Here is a 23034-nt window from a genome sequence, read left to right as displayed (position 1 = left end):
ATCGTGGTTATTATCTGCTTTTTGCTTTATACATGATCTGGTGTTTGTGTCATTTATAAGCTCAGCCGTAAATGTGGGAAAGCGCTTATCATTTTGTTGATACTTGTCTGGTAAGATTTGAGTCAAAGGTTATGAACCACAGACATATATAGGTTTGGGTCACTAATTCGATCTTGTATACTCTATAGCAGCATTCAATTTTCGAACATTGCAAATTACTTATTACTACAACACACCAAACTATTTTCCACAGACCATGGGCAATACAATCTTGCTTCTTTTTGTTTTATTGATAGCATCATTGCGTAGGTGCATGGAGGGTGAATCTAGTTAATACATTTTGGTAAAGCATGTAAAATTGCACCAAGTTGTCCTACACAATGCCATTTTATACCATGCTGTAGTGATGCAATGCCATAAGCGTATGCATATTCCCCCACACATAAGCGGCCCCCATGTCCCTACATAGGTGTCGAGGTCGATTAGGAAAAGAACATATTTATTCAATGATTTAGCAAAGAAAATTAATATTACACTACATACAACAGAACAAGACTTTGTATTACAGAATGCTCGCATAATATAAATAAGTTGGGAGCGATTTGATGGACATATACTTGCACTTGTACACAATTCATTCCTAAACATAAAGCAATTGCAAATATCACTTCACATTACCTTTCTGCGTTGAATAGATATAAAATCATACCACATCTTATCAGTCATGCGTGTTGCCGATATAAAAATACAAAAACAACAAGCAGGTGACGTCAACCATGTAAACTATTGGAGAGTTCAAAACACAGTAACTACCAGGTAGACTCTCCAAGGATTCAGGCATTCTGAGGATCAAACATGGTTAATTGCAGAAACTAACATGTTCAAATACGGCACATTTTAATTTGGTGATTACTGGCTAAATAACGACAACTACATGCTAAAATTATATCAAACATTTCAGAGATAAGGGTCATGGAAATGAATTATAGCTATCTAAAAAATAACAAGTATGCGACAAGTGATGAATTACAAACATTTACAGACAATCACAGGGATAATATACAAAGAATTATCGGCAGCTAACGTCGAGTTTCAAGGCACATTATCATTGATCGGTAGCGCTGCAAAGAAGCAAAACACGCCGATCAAGTTTAAATCAAAACGTCGCAGTTCAAACAGTGTCAGTTTGGTATCTGTACCACTGGGATATATTCGTTGAAATAGAAATACCGGATTGGCAATAGATAACGATATTCGGCGATTGAAGTGGTTAACAAAATGAAATTTCCAATCAAATGTCATATCTATCTAGATCGAACGTATCGTAGCAGCCGGCTGTGTATGATTGATTTTTGGCGAGGAGCCAGGGCTTTGCATACTGGAGAGACGAAGTAGTCTTGAGGTAAAAAGTCACAAACTCGTGCATTTACGATATCTGGATGTATAGTCCGTGCTCCCGATTGCATGCCCCGATTCAATTCTGTACTCAACATTGTTCAAGAGTAGAAAGTCAAGACCGAAGTCTGGTTTCCTCTCATCAACAACATCGGAGGCATGTCGCGAGATAACTCCTCGAGCCACGACATGTACAAACCAGCAGAGCACGTTCCCTTGCGAGCCATTGGCAGTGTCCTGAGCAAAGTGTTAACGTTAATGTCAATAGAGAAATGCCAATATTTAGTATCAAATGATTTCGAAAAACTAGCATGATCGTGATGGCAGAAAATACCAGGGCGTCCCGAAATTCAAAGAGCACCAAGTGCAAAACTTTAGTAGACGTATTCAATTACTGCTCATATATTGCTATGGCTCGAACCATAACAAACACGGGACATGGTGTCAAGACACCCGTCATATCATATAGAAAGTATATACTTACATCACGACTAACGCAGCTTCCTTCGAATGCTGGTGAAGCAATTCTCTCAATCGGATCTGACGGTTGGTCTAAGAAAAGATTACATTTGTCTTGATAATGGAACATACCAACTTGTACATTCGCAGATTGTTATAAGAGAAGGCATAATGCAAATATGCTCGAGTTTAGGCCCAAACCTTGAGAAAACATTCAACATTATTGCTAATCTATCAATACTGATTCAATTGATGTTGATTCCATTACTGCTTATATTTCTTAATTATTCGAGTAGCATAGCTGCCTACTTCAACGACTGATATCAACCACACCATATTTACGCAGTATGTTTTCAAGCCTACCTTCTCTTTCAAAACCTCCAATTCATCGTCAGTGATCAGCCATGGCTTCTCTCGTTTTGCGATCGTCCGTTCTTCTTCCGACATGCTGCTGTCGTTCATGCGTAGCGGTTTGATCATATCTTCGTATTCTTTGACGCTGCAACAAACACGGCCGTAAAACCAAATCCGGCCCCGTGTACAGCAAACAAGGCTGTGCCACACTCATAAATGGTCAATGCAATCAGAGGTTGTTACTTCAGTAGCAGTAGAAGTAATGCTGTATATTTCGACCCAGTTATTAGTAGAAGTAGAAAACAATGGTATGAAAAGATCCGAAGTAGCTTCAAGAAAAAGATTTGGTGCAGAGTTGCATAGTTAATAGTCAGCTTTGCTGCTTAAGTAGAATAGAAGTACAATTACCACCATATATTTCCATTAATTACAAGTAGAATTGGAAATTGAAGTTCTTACAAGCACTCAAGTACATTTGGCTGACACTTTGCATCCTTCTTTACCAGTTTAGCATTTTAGTAACTAATGTAGAATGACTGATGACGCTATATGTAGTGCAATATTTAAAAATGCTGCAATACGAGGGCTATTTCTGGCCGGATATCATGACAATTTCACTTGTAAAAGTGACACAAGTGTATCTCTGAAACTAAGTACTTTGTTATAGACCACCACTGGACGTGTGCCGTACCTGGATTTGCGCGGCTTATGACCGATCTCCCCGATAACGATGACGTCCTTGAAATCGATACGAAACTTGCTCAGCAGCTGTGCCATCCTGAATATCAAGCGCGTTATAGAGATATGTGTTGGGTGCTAAATAAAAAGAATACTAACGTCCGTTTCTCCTGGTCGATTCGAGACTGCTTGCCGCCGGTAAACACTCTCAAGTGGCATCCCTCCCACTGTTGCTTTATCGAGAGCAGGTACGGAAGCAGGATTGTCAAGCCTTGAGAAATGAGGAAATTGTAACTGACCATCGTGGCAAACAGTTTGGCAAAGTATTCTCGATTATTTCAGGACCAAGTGGCCGATAATCGTGGATCAGCCGCGGTTAATTGGATAACAACTGATCGACTTGACTTCAGTCCAGAAATAGTCGAAATATTCATCGCCAGTAGGAGTAGTTTTAACTGAAATACTGCAAACTGTTGATTAGAAGTGGAAGTCGTCTAAAATCATAACCACTCAAGTACTGGATGTAGGCAAAACGAGCTTGAGCAGCAGTACTTGGCCAGTGACAACCTCCGGTCGAATCCAAATCTAAATACCGTTAGTCCTAGATCAGGCCAACTAGTGTTCCACCAAATCAGGGTCACTACCAATTACTAACTTTTCACAAAACTTTTATATGGCGCTTACAGGTCACGGGTCGGTTTGTGCTACATGGAAACAAGTGTAATTACACAGCTCAATAATTCTTCGACCGGAAGACTGCAATCAACACAGAAATCAGCATACTATAATACACCTACAGGGCAAAAAAGCTTTCAAAAGCGCGTTGTCTCGCGAACGGCCTTTCTCAGGGGGTCCGCGAGACCTCTAAATTTTTAAAATGGTTGATAGCGTAATTTTTATTTTATTTATTAATTTGAGAAAGCATGAGGCAGTTTCACATAACAACTGCTAAAACCTCATGACTCATATCATCATAATAATCGTTTGACATGAACTATCGTAGTGTGGAAATTCATTTTCATTGCCAATTTTCCAATAACTTGCCGATACAAACATATTGCTGTTTAGAGACGTTTTGTTGGGGTTTGTTGACAAAATAAAAATATGGAGATAGTAAGGTCAATCAGGGGGACTTCGTTATGTCTTCTCGAATTGAAGTTGTCAGTCTCATCAAATTAGTGAACAGTCGTTTGAAATAAAAATTTCCGAAGTATTTCCCTAATTTGTAGCAATGCAGGGATTAAAACCTCACCACGAAATCCATTTTATCCTGCGATAGACATAACCACTATTTGAACAGCTTCTTGGAGGTACAGAACTTCAATATACAATTGATTAGTATATTCATACTGAAATGAACCCGAATATTGTCGGCTGACAGTCGTCATAAATCGGACGATGTTGCTTTTGAAGCTCGACTATCAGATTTGGCGCATACTTATTGCAGATGTCCTATCTACAAACCTGTTTTTTGATGAACAAGGAGTGTTTCGTTGCTATCAAAGATTTACGCTCCAACCTTGAAATTTATATCACCAGTTATATTGGTATGCAGCCTTGTCTTGTTAATGTTCAATTGTTCATGGTGGAAAATGTTTGCTCGTAAATATATTGTAAACCCGAACAGAACAAGTCGTTTCATGACAGTCTTTCTCAGGTTGGAAAATATGGTTCCATTCTTTGGTGCATAAAATGTGTCTATACTTTCGGATTAGATTTTCACTTTGACGGTAGGAACTCTCTGCGGGCCGATCAAAATGCCGTTGCCGGCGGGATCCGACCCGCGGTCCGTATGTTGCCCGTCCCTGCGCTAAATGCTGGACGTTATATGTTCATAAAATATATGTTTTTTTATTTATTTTGGTGCCATAAATGTTGCGGTCACACCAAAAGTATTGTCGGAATTATTATGCGTTAATACTGCATTAGCCTCCATCTAAATTTGCGGAAATGGTTTTCGGCCCTCCTCATTCATATCAACACGAGGACGCGGATTTTCAAGACACGACCAGTACTTCAAGAAATTAGCTTTGAAATAATAAAAGTCTTCCAATTTCTACATAAATAGTATGATGTTATTTTCAAGAAAAATCATGATTTTGTTGTTTATCACAAGCCTACAGTTCATATTTGCACAAGACAGATGAAGGTTGCACCATAATAGAGCTAAAATTGAACTAAAACTTGAGGGGGTCCACGAGGGTCCGTGACGGTCAAAAGGGGTCCGCGAAGCCAAAAAGGTTGAGAACCACTGGACTAGGGTCTGTTACAAGGTGACCTTGGCACAGAATCGCCCACCGACTATCTCATTGAGTTGCGACTGTTGAAAATTAGTCACCTCCGTCATCAAACAGCCACCACACGTCGATCGTCTTCCCCTTGTCTTGCTTTCCCCGGAACCTGTTCATCTCTTTCAGCACTTGCGGATTCACGTTCTAAACAGGATGGAAATGACCTTCACACCATGCATAGCGTACTGGAATCGCCAAATTCAGGGCGCATCATGTCTACACACAGCCTTGAGATCTGGACATCCAAGAGATGTGAGCGTAGTCTGGTGCAATTCCCGAGTCGCAAGGTTAAATTTTAAAATAAGTGGCATTTACGACTGAGTCGGCTGAACTCGTATTTTAAATGACATATTTTCGAGTCATCAAAAATTCTACTGCGCAATGTGTTCTGAATCTGTCAGTCGCGCCAAGTAGTGATGTCATCAGTACTATAATTTTTTGTGCCAAATTACATTCCCTCGATCAAAATTTGCAGTGAATTGAAAAGATTAGCTACTCTCCTCTTTCATGGTCGCCAAATCGAACTTCCTATGGCAAGCGCATAACAATAGGATGCATGAATTTCGCTCAAAGAAACTTTACAATCGCCAATTGGTTGAATATTGTGAAATAAAATGTAATTGATAGCATTATTGTTGGTCTCAAACAACACAAGATAGACTTCTGAGTGTGAACATTGCATAACGACTGGTGGGCCTACTCCGAAAGCACGCACAGAACGCAGGATAGAAATCAAACCTAAACCATTTGAGCGTCAAATTAAATATCACCTCTGCCAAGTCGCCTTTCAGCTTTGGCGCGAATATCTTAGACGGGTTCCTGGGCAATGCGTCCGTGCTTTGACTCGTGTTGATTGTCGCTGACGAGTCTGCCTGGACTTCTGGACCGCCCTGTTCGGTTTGTGCCTCGGAAGGCAGTTCGCTATCGGGACTGACGCCCTCAGCGACGGTTGTTTGAAACGACGCTCGCGGTTCTGAAATCGAAAAGATTAAGCACAATTTGTCAACGTTTACCGGAAAAAACATTGTGGAGGTCAGTAACGCCACTCAACATTTAACAACTCCCAAGAAATTTCAGTTGTTTTAGGCAAAACTGGGACTTTATGACATGCTTGAAAAATTGATACTTTTACTACAGGGGCGGCCAACCTGTGACCCAAGATTTCGAGCGGCCAGGGAGATAATTCTCAAAATTAGATAAAATATCAAATAATAAATTACCCAGGCAATTTATTGTGAATTTGTAAATTTGAATCGCTTGACCGTAGAACTTCCAAAACATTGGCGTATACGCCAGGGGCCAGCCACATTTTCCGTAGATCTTCATAATATGACCATAAATTAGAACATTTGGTGGCACATTTATTTGACTTGATATTTTTTTAGCGCTTCGCGCGATTTATTTTCGCTCATTTTCTTGCTGTTAGTGCCCCCTCCTGAAAATTAAAAATATGCCCAATTTCCTGAATTGAGTCTGACTATATTAGCAAGCATGAGAATACGTGTCGTCCAACATTCGACTTTGCGTCTTCACTCGCAGAAAGATGGTCGGCAATGAAAACTTTGCACAAATTGCAGGGATATCTAGAACTTCTAGATATCCCTCACAAATTGATACATGGATTTTCGCTAAACCTTCGATATTCATTATATGTCCAAGCGTCGAATAATCCTGTCCTAGCCAAATGAGCCCAGCAGTATACAGATGTGATATATGCAAGTGACATTAGTATTGGCCGAACACATTCATTACCATTGAAAAAATTTCGTGCTTCGCACACTCACTTTTCATGTCATAATTGTTATCAATTTTGATTTGCAGTAATAGGAGTCTTGTTTTCATCGTTGATTAATCCGGTTAGCTCCTATCGGGCAACTAAAAAAGGTCATCACCATTCAAGTGGCCCGCGCAATGGTTCTCAAATCTCATGTGGACCTTTGGGCGAAAAGGATGGTCCAGTATAAACTTGTAACATTGCTATAATACTTCTAAATGAGAACCAACGATGACCACTTAGACCACTCAGTATATAGAACTTGGAGTTGTTCAGTAACAAAGTGCTTCACTTTTTCAGAGTACTCGGAGCATTTACCTGCTCTACTTACTCTATAAGTGGTTATTTCTTAGGTCCCTTCCGTTTCTACCACACAGTTTATCATGTGAAACAACTTACTTTGTACAATTTCGGATTTGAAAGGTAGAAAGCAAGCTGGTATAGTATGCTTCACTGTTGACAAATGAAATTGTCATGAGAACTGGGCGAAATAACCCCTGCAGCACAGCAACTGTATGCGTTTTTGAAGACGGCACCTATTTGTAAAACTACTAAAGTCAGCCAAACGCCCCGAGCCCTTTTTAGGCCTTCAATTTTCTACTCCCTCGTCAAGTAATTTTGACAGGGCTTGGAAATCTCTTCTACTATTTGTAATCAAATAGAAATTCGTGGCATTACTTCTACTCCTACTTGAGTAGCAACACTACTTTGACCAACTCTGAAATATTAGAGACCGTCTACACACACCTTGAGTATCTTGCAAGTACGGCGAGACGTCTAGACCTTCTTTCAGTCGAAGAATGCAAACGCCGTAGTTGAGATCGAACGCATCACTGAAAGAGGAGACCAAATGACATGCAACGTTACACCTACAACATTTTTTTGTCAGGAGCCAACAGCGGAAAAAACAATCGAACAAAAATGCAAAAATAACTCACTGGATAATAGCGATGTATCCCATCAAGTTTTCAGTGGTGTCCTCCCTCCAATCTCGTTTGAAACCCATTAAAACCGTGTTCGTTCGCAGCTTGCCGATTCCTACGGACTGGAACAGAAATTCAATTCTTCACGATTGTACTCGGTCAAGCACCTTTTCTAGACCAATGGCCAAACCATATCTCAAAACATACACAGCTCCCTAGAAACAACATACGATAGGTCTTTTATAGCATCTCTTGATTGCCGTGTGAAATATAGATGCGTGCTACGTGGTTATCAGCCACGTATTCGTGCAAGACATATAGCCTATGCGTAGTTCCAACTGAAACAAGGCACACAGTTCGAATCTATTAATTTGTTCAAAAAAACACGCCGTGGGGAAAGTAAACAAAAATGATCAGTGTTGGCTTGGTGTCTGTCTACGAGACAGGCCGGTAGTATATCAAGTTAACCAGGCCGTACACGTATGCGCAGCTGGGTCAATTTAGTGAGAATACGCGACAGCAGACGCTACATACTAGCGCAGTTAGATCATAAGTAGAAGATAATGCAAACATAAGTTCACGGCGAGTTATATGAATTTGAATAGCTTCTTGGAGGTAACGAACTTCAATATGCAATTGAATAGTATATTTATATTGAAATGAACCTGAATATTTTCGTCGGGGGGGGGGGGGTAATGGTCAGCAACTAGTAGAGAATTGAAAAGAACATGGTATAACAACAATCCTATCACCAAATATTGTTGCGATAGATCCGATTGTTGATAAACAATGCCACATGCTAGCACAAATTTTGATTTGAACTACCTCATGCAGAGATGCCAAGTACGAAAAATTACATAGCAATAGCATGACTTCGGCCATTTCTTGAGACAAAACCAAATGAGGACATCAACGAACAGTCATGGACACTCTCGGCGCAGAGTAAACCTTAATTTAGCTTCTTGGAGATTCTTATCTTCAATATACGATTAGATAGTGTATTCATATTGAAATAAGCCCGGATATCTTTGGCTGACACTCGTCAAGGGTAATAGTAACTCAGCAACTAGTAAGAGAATTGGAAAGAATAGATTGAAATGTTACCATATGACACAATACGATGTTCTTTCCAAACCTCTACTAGTTGATGATGATCACCCCGGACGAGCGTCCGCCGAAAATATTCCGATTTATTGCAATATGAATGTATTATATTATAATTTGCTCAAATTTCTTTCAACTGCGTCATTCCCATGGCGCAAACCAGGATATCAAATGAACAGTACACAAGGACTAATGGCTACCTGCATCAGCGAAGCGATGCCTTGCTTCAAGTCGTGACACACAACGCTGTCATAGAAAGACTTGACCTTCTGCTGTTTCAGCCACCTTTCTGCTTGCACTCTCTCTTTTATGAAGGCTTTGTACGAATTCTTGCCTTTCGGCTGTAAAATGAACAGGCACAGGTCCATGGTAGTCATCGTTGGCACTCGAATAGGTAAAACAGTATGTGTTCTAGGCCTAGTTATGCCTAAAAAGCCCCTCATGAAAATAATTTTCGCACAACGTACCTCGACTACATTGGCGCAGCACATCAACGCGGCGTTTTTCGTGAACTGGGAAGCAAAGTGAACTATGGCTGGCCTGTGGGAGGGCGGTCCGCTCAACACCAGAGTCTGTGGTCTGAATAAAAGTCGCCCGGGTAACATAATCGACAGCGTGTAGGCTTGTATTTTATTGTGATTGAAATTATCGCTGAATAGAACTGTCTGCGCGTCTCGTGATCGCACCTGAAATTCTTTACGTGGTCTTCGACGGATTGTAGTTTGAGCGCGCTATTAAGTGCTTGGACGTACAGGTAGGCCTGGGTGGACGAACCCCAGTTGACATCTAGAAATGATTGAAGTAGAAATATATATATTAATAAATAAAATATCGGGATTGCAAGTTACAAGTGTGTAAAACATTTCGGCAGGAGCAATTATCCACAGAAAGTCATCACATTTTCAGAAATTTTTCAATCAAATCTGCCAACCTCTGTGGTATCAGTGGCACTCTCCATCAAGCATGATTGCTTCATATCCCTTTATGTCAAAAATGTGCAACAGTGAACTAAGGTGTGCCAGAAGCTTTGAAAAGGGTTGAGAAGCAATTAATGCAATGGTCGTAATCGTCAACCCGATAGTTTTATTCCGATTTCTTGCCGTTTAAAATACGGTTCAAATCAGGATCAACGAATTTTACCGTCCCTCACCCTCGGTAACGTAGCAAACTTCAAAAGCACTGGCGAAGAATAAGACATTGAAAAAACACTCACCTGGCTTCTTGTAGTCCACAAACTTGTAAAGTGCCAGTATAATGACGATGGTGATCAGCGCGGCATACCAGTTGATTACAAACATGATAGTGACGCATATCGCGGCGCCCACGAGGGAAAGCCACATGTTGTAATACTTGAACGACGGCCTCCAACCTAAATCATAGAAAGGAATGTTGCTTTACAAAGCGCAGATTAGGGAAACACCAATAACAAGGTTACCAGTGAATTACACAGTTAGCGGCCCCTATTCCTAACCAACCCTTACTCTAACCCTTAACCCGAATACATGAATACATACATATCAAGGGCCGAATCTAACATGAGAAATTCACCAAATGCAGTATGTCAGGATTCATGCTCATGTACGGTGAATAATGAAACATTCATTTTCGAAATTAATCAATACAATATTGATGCATCGCTTTCATAATGTTAATAATATATATTGTATTTCTAACCCCCAATTCACACAAGTATCTATCGCGAATAACACTCATATTTAGTGAAACATTTCATTTTATCATCTATCAACATAATATTTATGAATCACTTCTATAATAATGACAGTTATTACATTTCTAACCCCAAATTTACCAAGTGATAGCAATATCATCAAGCACCTGGCGACCTCGACAGCGATGCCGCAAAACAGGAGTAGTTGATGAGCGCGTATGAAGCGAGGAAGAAATTGGATATGATGTCGGCGATATTGTTGAGTTCCCCGATCAGCGTGAATCCTAGAGAGATGACAAAGGCCAGGAGGTAGGCGCGACGCGGTTCGTCGCTGCCCGGGGCGCCTTTGCCGAAGAAGCCTATCCCGGGGAAGATCTTGTCCTTGCACACCGCCTGCAAATTTTTCAGATACGAGTCACAGAGAAATGAACGTCAATCATCACAAAACAAGAACTCACCTGGAATATCTTTGGCGCGCTTACGAGAGACGCCAAAGCCGACGACAAAGTGGCCGCGAATATACCGGCAGTGATAATTGGACCGAAGCCACTAATCTTTCCCATTACCTGAAAGTATCCAATTTCAGAAATACAGTCCATTAACAGCCGCAAACCGTTCGCTTCGACGTATACCTGTGTGTCGTAGAGCAAGCCGTCGCTGTAGCACATCTCCGACGGATTTTCCTTACAAGGAACCATCTGATAGTCCCATCCAAACTGGCATGCAGCACTTGTGCAATTCGCTACTTCCGAACCGTTGACTCCGATATAGCCTGCGACGACTGAGAAATATGGTAAAAATGCACATGTGCAAAAGGAGTACATCGAAAGCAGGGGTCGCCAACTCATAACGGGATCGCGGGCCGCTTTTCAAATTTCGTAGCAGCCACGGGCTGTAAGAATGAAATGTTGAGACAAAATAGGCCCCACACTTGAGCAACCCCGTTTTTAAAACTTCACGTCAGTGCAACGCTGTGCACTCTAGTGGCGGAGATAATTAAGTTAGCTGATCCGGAAGAATGCTTATCGTGTGATTAAATACTGCTAATCGCGACGCATTAATTTGGAAAAGGTTACACGCGATGGTTATAGTCGAGGTGTCCCCGAGTTTGCAAACAAGTGGCGTTATCTGTTGCATCATAATGCGAAAACGCGCTGTAGTCTGTCAGTTGTCAATTTGTTGAATGAAACAGCAGCCTGCTGATAACGACTGCAATAGCTAGAATTATCATCATCGCGAAATGAAAGTCTTGTACAATTCCTACGGTACAGCTAAGAAACGAATTATAGAATATTGATATCGCTCTGCAATGGTGGGTACATAAATTCACTGATTGTTTAGTGAATCCATTACCTAGGAGACAGTCATTATCGGAAATATTTGTGCGAGGGAATGATACGCGGTGTACGCAGTTTTTATTAATAACTAGTTATCCATAGTTTGTGCCAGTTTGTTAATTCATCAGATTAACACTAAATTTATGCGCTGCGATCAACTGGTTTCCTTAATCCTGGGTCGATAAATCCTGACGAACGCGACAATCGACTTTATTGCTAATCCAATTTTATTATCTTCGCCTTGAGATCGGCAATGGGCATAATTTCCACGAAAGAAGTAAAGAAATATCATGATCATAAACTTCATTCTATTTTGAACTATGAGGTGCGAACGATACCTGACAAAGGTTCACAGCCACTAAGGGATCGAGAAGGGCTAGCGAGACACCTTACTAGCTGAAAGACCATCCTCTCCTAAAGCTTGATCTTATGGGGGAGTGCCTAAGCCGTTTTCCAAGCGTCCGGTCTTGGCAGTGTCTAGGCCATTGCACGTTAAGGCAACATGGTCAGGTCATTCATATCTGCTGATTCTCCCTCGATGGAATGCTGTTGCCATCGCCAAGGCCGTTTCAGCTAGTATGCACTAGTGATGATGGACACAGGCATATAGCTAATTTTTTAACAAAAACATCAATATATTGAAACTGGAATTTCGGCATCTATATATACTTTACAGGCCGCATGGAGTGAAAATTATGAAATTTTCTATTATTAGGTCACAAAAAGGGGTCTACATAACTACCGGTACCTAAAAATATTCAAGGGTTCACGTTAAAAAAGGTTAGGAATGCCTGATGTAACACATAATATAATGTGTGTACTAACAGTCGGTTACGTTCCCAGAGGCCCCGCGAAGTTCGACGCTGCCAAGCATGACGGCAATGACGCAGTACACAATCGTGGATATGAGAATTGCCAGCAGAGTCCCTTTGGGAATGGCCTTGGAAGCGTCCTGCATTTCAAAGAGCATAAGTCAGACTGCAGGCGTAGTCGAGAGGAAAAATTCGACGCGCTCACCTTTAGATCCCCCGATATGTTGGAGCCGGCTAAAATCCCAGTGGCGGCCGGGAAGAATATGGAGAACACAGAAAAAAATCCGTTTCCGTCGTGGAAATCTGGGCCGATGTTTTCAGCTATTATCGTTCCTGATATCAAGCAAAGTGAAAGCCCATTATCATAAAATGATAACTAGCGCATGCAGCCACCCAAAAAGTAAACCATAAATGTTCCAAAATAATAATGTGGCTCACAGAATTTCAAGATTTCAAGCAGACCTATGCCGAATTACATACATAACTTGGAAAAATAACCCAAATTATGTCTACCATTGTCCAAAATGCATTTTACTAAAATTTGGCCCACTTCAGAAAAATCACCAGTATTCCAAGGAATCATTTGGTTAAATATCAAATTGATGCAGACCTATAACACAGTTCCAGTACAAAAATATCGCTTCCAGAATTATGATATTGCAGTGACGCATAATGTCTACCGTATGTGGAACCAATATTTTATGTGTGATACTATGTATGTGGCTTATATGGGATGATTTATTAAATATTAGGTTAAATTTTTACTGACAGATTGCATTCTCGATACGTATAAACATCAAGTGAAAATGATCAACAGGTAATGAAAAAACCGTACATTCTCAAATAAAAGGTTGCCTGACATGAAAAAATTAGATTTTCACCTTGGTAATTAAAAAAGCCATTGGCGTTGTCCTGTACGTCCGCTGGAATGAAGGTTCCGACTATAAAGTTGATGATCGCGACAATCAATATGAAGAGAAGCACCAATTGCGTCTGCAAGACGAATGGCGTGACAGAACTTTACAGGCGGGGTGACGAAGCAGAATTACTGGACAGCGGAAATCGAGCGTTATAACTGATGGAGATTGACGATGACATACAGAGGATGCGAATGGCAAGAAACCTATATCTCAGTGCAATAATCAATACCTGGAGCATTTACCCATATTTAGGTAATTAACAGTCACTCTAGTCCTAAGCACTGCATGGAAAGTAGTTCAATCACTACAGAAGGGTGCTTAAGACATGAACGGACTGTTTTATAAGATTATCCGGCAATGAACTGAATTGATTTCACTGCTACATCGGTAATTTTTCACAATTCAAGATTGCATTAACAACAGGCTTATATCACTTGGAAAGTGTACCTTGGCAGGTCAATTCGAGATAAACTATGGTACTCATTCGAGGAATATGGTTCAAGACGACATTCCTATTTTAATTTAGTCTCTTAAAGTAACAGTACTTTTGTACAGTTACGGACATGTACAAATCAGTTTGTGGAATCGAATTCATAACAGTTGTTGATAAGAATCTTGTGAATTCACTTTTGGGATCGCGCATTACCATTGTAAATTTTCTGCTAGGTGTGTCTATTGCGCGTAAGCTGCAGCATTACAGGCTGGATGAAAAATAAGTCTATGATCTTTCTAATATTCAAGCCAAACCAAAAACCCAAGAGAAAACTATCGGTACAAATATCGTACCTTTGCTTCCCAAGCCATGCCGAGTTGCGTTATTCCCAGCAGCAAAAGAACGGTAGCGGCTCCAATAATCCGGATATCATTTGTCTTGTCCCCTGTAATTTGGGCTCCGTTTTCCTATAACGAAAAATAGTTCCAGGCTTTAGCTGCGCTCAACACGGCGACAGTCTCAACACAGTAGTCTAATAATCAGTTTGAGAAGCGCAGATATCCAAATCGATACAGAGTGTGATCACATATTCACATTGTCAGGAAGATGACCCATTTGTTATTGTGCAAAACCACAAACACATACATATTCACTACTTTTCAATGTAGAATAAGGCAAGCAACATCACTCTAAAAGCCAGAGCGTAACCTTTACTTACGTAGATGATGTAAACAACAGTTTCTGCGAAACCAACGACGTACAGCGCCACACCGACAGCATTCGCGAGAGAGAATATCAGCCCAATGGCGCCTCCGAACTCTGGGCCGAGACTTCTTGATATTAGATAATACGCACCGCCTGGAACATAAGTGCAAACAGTTCATTACAGCATTGTCCAGGGCTGTTTCCGGTCGCGCGGTGGACAGCCAGTATCAAGTCGCGTGTATTGAGGGAATACTGTAATGAGATCCTTAGCATAGTTATAATATCTTATTTGGTTTCCACAAATGGCACTGGTACAGAAACTTTGCCCTCGTTCTGACACGCTGAGCTAGGGAAGTGCCCGGACAGAAATATGTAGTCAGTTTCTCCTGTAGGTATATAACATGACCAATTTGACCATTGACTAGGTCTTACCGTTTTCCAATAGAACCATCACACTAAACACACATTATTGAAATGAACAAACAAACAAAATCGATCCATATGCTAGCATTGCGATATCCATGTGGGCGCATTATGCAATATTTTTCTTGTGCCAACAGTAATGCAACTAATTTTCACGGCTGAATTACCTCCGCGAACTTGTCCATTCGTACAAATAGCAGACATCGACAGAGTTGTGATTACTGTGACCACCGCCGACAGCAACACAATGCATATACTCAGACCTGAACACAAAATGGAAACACCATTGATATTGATATATTGACAGTGTCAAGTAACACAAAAACGTTGTCAATACCAACACGAAATATATCATCAAGTTTGAATGCATATCATGACTTAGCGATAGACTGTTCAGTATCTTATTTTTGAAATTGTAAATTCATTTAGATCATTTTAGCACAGAAGTAAGTGCACAGACTCGAGTAAAATCAATCTATTGATTCAACGTTACAGACTAAAACGTGCTAATCCCAGACGGTGATACTACACTGTATTATATCCTGGATGTTCTTTGATCTTGATGCCTAATTAGGCTTCAGAAATCTAAAAATTCACTTGGTTTACTCTTGTCAACAGACCAAAATCTCACTTCTGGGGTCTTTTTATTACACTCGACATTTGCAAAAGTTTGTCCATACTTTCTTATTGCGCATACGAAAATAAAACGTACAAATAAATTTACAGCTTTAATTTCTTATAAAAAAGCATAGGAAATCAAACAAGTCATGCTAAGATCTTTATCTCATTTCGGTCACATTTAATTCGGTATTGTATAAAATTCAGTTGCAAAGTTTCAATTTACAGTCTCCTAAAATTTATGACATCCTGTAAACATTGTAAACCGGGAATTAATGAGTCATAACTGGTTGTTTACGTAATTACAGAACTACCGGAACACCGCTTTAAGCGATCTTACTCTTGAGAATAATAAACTCTTGTGTGCGACCTCGATATGAGTCAGTGCATGAAGGTGAAGTTCTGTATATGCAAGATAAAATTATTACCTCATCCCCAGAAGATTTTCAGATGACACTTCGAGCAGCCAACACAACACTGGCATTAAGGAGTTATAGGTCATAAAGAGTGATTTATTTGCAGGATTACCTGTGCATACGTAAATGCCTATGAGCAACTAACACTAATTGCTGTTGTTGCAGAAACTGCTTGACAACGATATTTTCAGAATCATCATCGAAAATACAAGTGGGTGAAAACAAACATCAGATCCAGGCCAGCAAGTAACAGAGTGTGTAGTCATTAGTCATGGCAATATATTAGCATGATTTATCTCCAATGAATCAGTGTCAGCATGAGCATCGCACACAGCTGGAATATATATTTCAACATCAGGTTGAATGTTATGGGAAATTCAATACAATATTACAAGTATGTGTCTGTTTGTAGGTTTAGAGTATTAGGCTGAAAATTAACATTCCACTTCGAAATCTTCATTTACTATTTATCATAAGAGAATTGAAATCATAAAAATATCAAGGGGTTGCAATACACGCACTGTACAAAGTAGAAAATATACATTCCTGGTGCCAGGTTGAAAGAAGATCAAGGAATTTAATTCATAAATTCTTCTAAAATCAGCCTGCTGTGTGAGTGAAACAGTGGGGAAGACAATTTGTGTGGAAGATCTGGGCAAGGGAGATAATTTATGCATTATTAATCATAATCCAGTGGTGATAATCAAGCGTTACATCACATCTCTTCCATTATGTCACAGATTACAAACCTTGAGATGGCAAAATGCGCATTTTAAATATCTTCAGCCATACTCACAATCTCAAGCTATCAGTCATAACAGTACATCATATACAAATATATTACACTCAATCTTACCAAATAGGACACTTATAAGAATGCATGGCATAATTTCAAGTCGGGAGATACAGTAGGTTTACACAGTTTGCTATATCATAACAAGGTAGAATGATTAATGCCGTAGCAAAGAATCACACACAAGAACATACCAATGCCAGCTTGCCCAACCACCCATGAAAGTCGCAGAAAGAGCATCACTCCCCAAATGTTGAGCAAACACCTCACCTGCAAATAGCAGACATATGAAAAAAATCTCGCTATGAGATGAAGCATCAGTTCAAGAATGGTATGGTCATTACAATTGATCATGGACCAAATATGCGGTCTGCTAGAAAGGAATTTTGCAATTCAGGAGATAGCATTCTTCTTACATAGCATTATTATTACATAACACGGGGCATAGCAATAGCCATGGATTGTGCAAGCTTTCAATAACTTCTCATCAACACCAACCAACAGCAATTAAAACTGACTCACAATTCCAAACAGCCTAGTCAGCGAAATACACATCAGAATCATAGACAGGAATGCTTGCTCATACCAAAACCCCTTTAATCCATCCAAACTTCAACGGAGCCGGCCCTGAAGATATGAGAGTGGCCTCTGGGTCAGAGGCCGGTCTACTCTCATGGGTCGGCGACTCCAAGTCGTCTTTTGCCTCATGAAGTTGGTCAAGGGTGGGTCGGGATTTTCCCGCAACAGAACTTGAATTGCGGTAATAGGCCACCATCGGTATGGCTTCCTGCAAAACAACACACAGATATTTTATATTATGTCAGAAGGAGCCTTCACATTATGAGAAAGTTTAAATCCATGCATTTTGCGTAAATCTCTCGACTGATTGGTTCGTGTTCTTAAAAATATTCTCCATAGTTTTCTGGAATAATTACCAATGTATAGTTACAAAAACAACTTAGTTATTGGTTGCGAAGGTAAAATAATTTTTGTTGTAAAGTTACACAAAGAAAATGCCCAGACGTGTACTCGCTGGAATCAAGAGTAAGAAGTTCCATCACCTGTGTATTGTGGCCAAACGTTCTCATGTAATAGGTTTTACTATGTGTATTATTTGTCATGGAGTTATTCACACTGTCGTGGGTTGGTGAAGTTGGAGGCGATTGTGCAGAACCCTCATTTCCTGAAAACAAGTTTTCAAATTTAAATAATCCGACATTCCAGACAGCAAGAGTCAATCCAAAATACCATCTTTTGCGTCGACAAATTCCACATGGAACCGACTTTTTGGTTCTTTGCTGGCATCGCCAGCGGCCTGAAATGAGAAAATATTGAAGTTGCAGTGTAAACACATTTGAAAGTAGAAGATATGCTCAATGCTCAGTAGTATGCCTACATATCAATAGCATACACTGCTACACGCAAGACGTACTATAGTTTCATGATCACATGCCCCATGAATAATCACACTATGATCCTTGTCCAATACAGACAATTACATTACTGTCCATTCAATGGGGCTTGAGCTCACAATAATTGGAGCAGGGTGATTTGAAAAGGCCAATAGAGGTAATAGAAAGTAGGCAATAGGTAATAGAAATTTAGTGACAGAGGGTGAAGATCAATAAAGGAAAATATGCTGGGTAAACGGCATTGAAACAGGCAATCAACTTCATTTAAATGTATTCCACAATGGGTGAATGAATGGGTAGCCTACCAGTAAGCCTACTCTGTTTGCACTGATGTTCGTTTCTTTCATAATGTTTCATCACTCTTAACAGTGTTTTTATAATCGGTATCTGTACGCATAAACTTGTGATAACATTGAATTCACACGACTCTGACAAGCTTTTTCCACAGCATCACAAAACTATAATATCATAAATAAACGTGCACATGCACACCAAGCAACATTGATACCTAGGCCTATAATTATTCTTTAGGCCTATGCATTGATAGATAGATGAAGACGGGAGTTTCAAGTCTAACGCCATCTAGATCAGTGGTTCTCAAACTTTTTTAGACACGCTCTCTTTATGATAGTGAAAAATCTCGCGGCCCCCTTATCGTCATATCACAAAATGCAACCAGAACGCTGGCAACCCCCAACGGATAGTTCAATGCATGGAAGGCTATGTTATGACTATTGCTGGAAGAATTCTCAAATATCAAAATCGGACTATAAACATAGTAATAACTATGTATTTGACGCAAATCGAAAAAAAAATTTCAGTTTATTGCAGCTTCGCGCCCCCCTTCAGACGATTACACGACCCCCCTTCCCACAATGCAGGCGCACCGCGCTGTTTGAAAACCACTGATATAGATGGATGGTAGTTTCCACTACATACATGTTCAAAAACTTGCTAAAAAATGCAACACAACTGAATTTCACCTAGCCACATTACAAAGAATTATGTGCTTTTCAGTACAAGATCGTTGATGTGTATAGTCAAAGAATTACCTGTGCTTGCGGCTCTGGCTCATCTAAATTGCAAGAAGCACTACTCGCTGGGAGTTCCTTATCAGGATCTTCGGATTTGTCAGAGTAAGGAGGAGGCGTTTCGGTAGTTTCGCCTTCCTGGCTTTTGCCCAACAAAGAACGTATCTCTCGTTCATCGGAGTTTGAAGTGTCGGGGGTGGATGATCCGCTATCAGGAGGATTCAAGGGTACTTTGTCATCTGAAATACATGTGAATGCTAACATTGCATGTTGCATCTATCTGCAAGCTGATACATATGCAATATTGGTCACTCCAGATACTGACGTTAAAAAGTAACCTACATTGAGATATGAAATTTTTTATAGGGCAGTTTTCAATTTCTATAATTGCATCAACAAGTAGCAATTGAAAATTAACATACTAGGATAATGGAAAGGACGTTGTTTATTTTTGTCCGTGATGGTTTTTGCGGCATATACACCGACTCATGATACACATACACACGATCTGTGCATATGCATACCATGAGTGCATAATGTGCATATGCCACTGGGCAAGGAAGGTGCAGATATAGCCTTTTACGACTTTTTAAGTCTTGCACCACCTCTCCATGCTATCCCAATAATGCATGAGCGCCAAGCAGGGAAGTCATGGATACCATTGTTACTAATCGGGTCTTTGGTCTGACCCGGCCAGGAATCTAACCCACGTCCTACCGATCAAGAGGCCGGACCCTTCACCATTACGCTATCTTGTCGGCAAACGTAAAGAGACCATGGGTCTTCAAATCAACTCAAACTCTGACCTTTTTGTTGTTGTTAGTGTCACAACAACTATTGTAAACTACATTTTGGAAATTGCCAGGTCAGCATAAAAGCAAATTTTGATAACAAATATATCTTACATAGCCTATGGTAATGGTATAACTGGCGATCAAAGCTTATTTTTTCAAATAGGCTACTGGTTTTAACTCAAAAGTCACTGTTGCACTACTTCAGAAATACTAATATTATGTGATTGAGGTGGTAGATACAAGTGACCTGTCTGATAATTCTTGCAATCGATCACTAAACCATGAAATATGTTGATGGGTATAATAAGAGGGAATTTGCAAGTGTAACCATACTTATTTTTGCAAAACTGGCAACATTAATTGGCAGTTAAGAGGTATGCTAGAAAATAAATAAATGGAATAAATTTTGAAACCATTGGCAAGATCTGAACATCACAATACTGTTTAAAAACTGACCTATTTTCACTTCTTCAGATGGACCACTTACCAGTGAAAACTCGACACAACGGCTTTCAGTCATAATAACAGTCGAGAAATCAAAATTACCTTTATCATCTGCAGCATGCAATGCTTCATTCCCGTCGCTTTCAGACACTTTTTGGACCTGTGGTATTCATTTTTAAAAAAACTAATAGAAATATGAAAACCTTATAAAACGCACATACAAACCTTGAATCGGGAAGACATTCCAATTCGTATGGACCTGTATCCCAAGTATGATCGAGTAGTGCACCGCACAGTGACAGCAATTACTTGTTATTTTCACGTAGTTAAGTCTAGTCCTATGGAAATGGGATATATTATTGTATGTATAATGTGTTACATCCATCTATCCTTCAACAGTCTAATCTTCACTCCCGATCTTCTTCATAACGAACCATCTATCGGCCCGACCACGTCGGAGAAATACATACGCCGCGCGGGGCATCAACACTTATCAACTAGGCAAGACTGAGACTGGAACTGCCGCCAGCTCCGGCTCGACGCTTGCCAACAAAAATTTCTATTTGCCAGTTGTGCGTGATTTGATTACAATCAAACGAGAGAGCGCCTGCATGATCGCGTAGTGGAGAAAAGTCATCGTTTTAATACGTCATATGACGTAGCGCCGCTCATCTAATGGCTATGTGATACCAGCGTGTACTCAAAGGGTTTGAGTACACGCTGGTGATACGGCGGAAACGAGAACACGGGCCAATGGAAAAATACGAGTGCCACAATAGAGAACAGAAGGGAAATGACAGGCGAAACCCCAAGCCAACCACGAGACAGTAATTTGCACATTATGCAAATATATTTCACAAACTTGTAAGAGCTGGGAGAAAGGTGCGGTACGAAGTTACGATATTTCTATCGTAGTCGTACAGTACTTGGTCCGTAATTTTGTGGACTTCAAAATCCCCATCATTGTAGCCTAATCAGCGGCAACTCGTCACAAGATCGGCTGGAGAGGCAAGGCCCCAAGGGTGAATAACATCGTGGTGAACACAGTCGTCGTTACCAAATATATTTGCTTGCTTATAGTCATTATTTATGCAGATGATAATCTTACAAAACGTGCGTGGAGAAAGTCGGTATCATGCAATTCAAAATCTGACTAGAAGCGTTAAAACTATGTGCCATGAATCATGAATCGATCATCATACTTATTACTTATCCGCTTGCTTCCACCATTCAAAAAGTGATACAGGTTTGAATAGTAGGCTATATTCAATATTCATATTGGAACAAGCCATTTGTGGTCAGTCGAAAAGCTTTTAGCGAATAAATTAACAATATGAAGTTATTGTTTCGCGTTATATGGAAGGAGCATTGTAGATCAACAATCGTATACACACATACAGGTTTCTGAAACGCCGAGTAGCACGCGTATACGGCGCAGTCTTCAAAAATCAACTCACATTTTAATTGTACAGGACTCGGCAATTCTATGAGGTATTGCTTTTGCAGAGCAGATACCATTGTCAGTCAGGCTATACGAGTAAAAAAACGAACTAGGGAAATCATAAGTTGCCCTATGTGCTGATTAATTTCGCTCAGTAACATAAATAATGAAACTTAATCATTGTCTTCTGTGTTGTTAGTGGTATTGGGAGAATAGAGATCGTTATCTACTCGACTGGGGCAAGAAAATGTACGCCCCGGTTAGGCATTTACAAGCGAAACACAGAAATACCGATTTTAACCGCAATTCCGTCATTTTCACTGCTCAGCTAGATTGCTATTAATATAACACAGAATTATAGGCGGGGCAATATCCCAGCGGCCCTACGGGACGACCAACCTCAGATTAGTTGAGTTTCTTATTGTTGCAGCTGATAGCAATGTCATCCACTGCGTTGCAAATTGCTATGCTATACTTAGAACCTGACCTTGTCGCACTACTGACACTAGACCAATGACGTGATTAGCGCCGATAATATGTAATCTTGACATGATAATAATATGCTATGTAGCTATATAGCATGACCATAACTGTCACACCCCAAACCCCCTTATAGGAGGAGGGCGAGCTCGAAGGGGGCCCAAATTATTTCGTGAGTTAAGATAAATTACAGAGTTTTTTTTGAAACTTTTGCGATTTAATGGTGCCAAATATCTTGATTATTTGGTACCCTCACCCCATCCCCCCGCGCCCCCCCCCCAAAAAAAATACGCGTCATCTATAGAAATGGGAATTTCAGCGTTAGCCA

At 40.2% G+C, this 23034-nt stretch overlaps 1 protein-coding gene across 2 annotated transcripts; it reads right to left on the bottom strand.

The window, feature by feature from the left end:
- Positions 1-482: 482 nt before the first annotated feature.
- LOC145446144 (solute carrier family 12 member 1-like) lies at positions 483-21239 on the bottom strand. Of its 2 annotated transcripts, none has more exons than XM_080324376.1 (29): positions 21011-21239; positions 20888-20945; positions 19569-19786; positions 18353-18419; positions 18166-18287; positions 17691-17891; positions 17299-17374; positions 15445-15540; positions 14868-15007; positions 14503-14616; positions 13678-13789; positions 13002-13129; positions 12810-12936; positions 11280-11428; positions 11106-11213; positions 10815-11040; positions 10192-10347; positions 9665-9764; positions 9446-9557; positions 9179-9319; positions 7890-7996; positions 7699-7784; positions 5948-6150; positions 5225-5321; positions 3046-3157; positions 2900-2986; positions 2218-2353; positions 1880-1947; positions 483-1632 (listed from the first exon to the last, which is right to left on the bottom strand). In XM_080324376.1, the coding sequence occupies exons 1-29, from the start codon at positions 21026-21028 to the stop codon at positions 1497-1499; spliced, it is 3501 nt and encodes a 1166-aa protein (XP_080180502.1). In that variant the 5' UTR covers positions 21029-21239; the 3' UTR covers positions 483-1496. The 2 variants fall into 2 exon arrangements, with proteins under 2 accessions (XP_080180502.1, XP_080180503.1); XM_080324377.1 differs by having other exon boundaries at positions 11280-11419; positions 21011-21237.
- Between the last annotated feature and the right edge of the window lie 1795 nt (positions 21240-23034).

This window comes from Botryllus schlosseri, chromosome 9, assembly GCF_051294905.1.
Source record: "Botryllus schlosseri isolate E-star chromosome 9, Bs_hap1, whole genome shotgun sequence".
Taxonomy (NCBI): Eukaryota; Metazoa; Chordata; class Ascidiacea; order Stolidobranchia; family Styelidae; genus Botryllus; species Botryllus schlosseri.
This window is presented reverse-complemented; position numbering and strand designations above follow the sequence as displayed.

Excerpts from the sequence above, each read along its gene's own strand:
- LOC145446144 (XM_080324376.1), bottom strand. Across the intron at positions 11,041-11,105 it reads GCGCGCCAAAGATATTCCAG|GCGGTGTGCAAGGACAAGAT; the intron begins GTGAGTTCTTGT and ends AAAAATTTGCAG. Across the intron at positions 9,765-10,191 it reads TGTGGACTACAAGAAGCCAG|ATGTCAACTGGGGTTCGTCC; the intron begins GTGAGTGTTTTT and ends AATCATTTCTAG.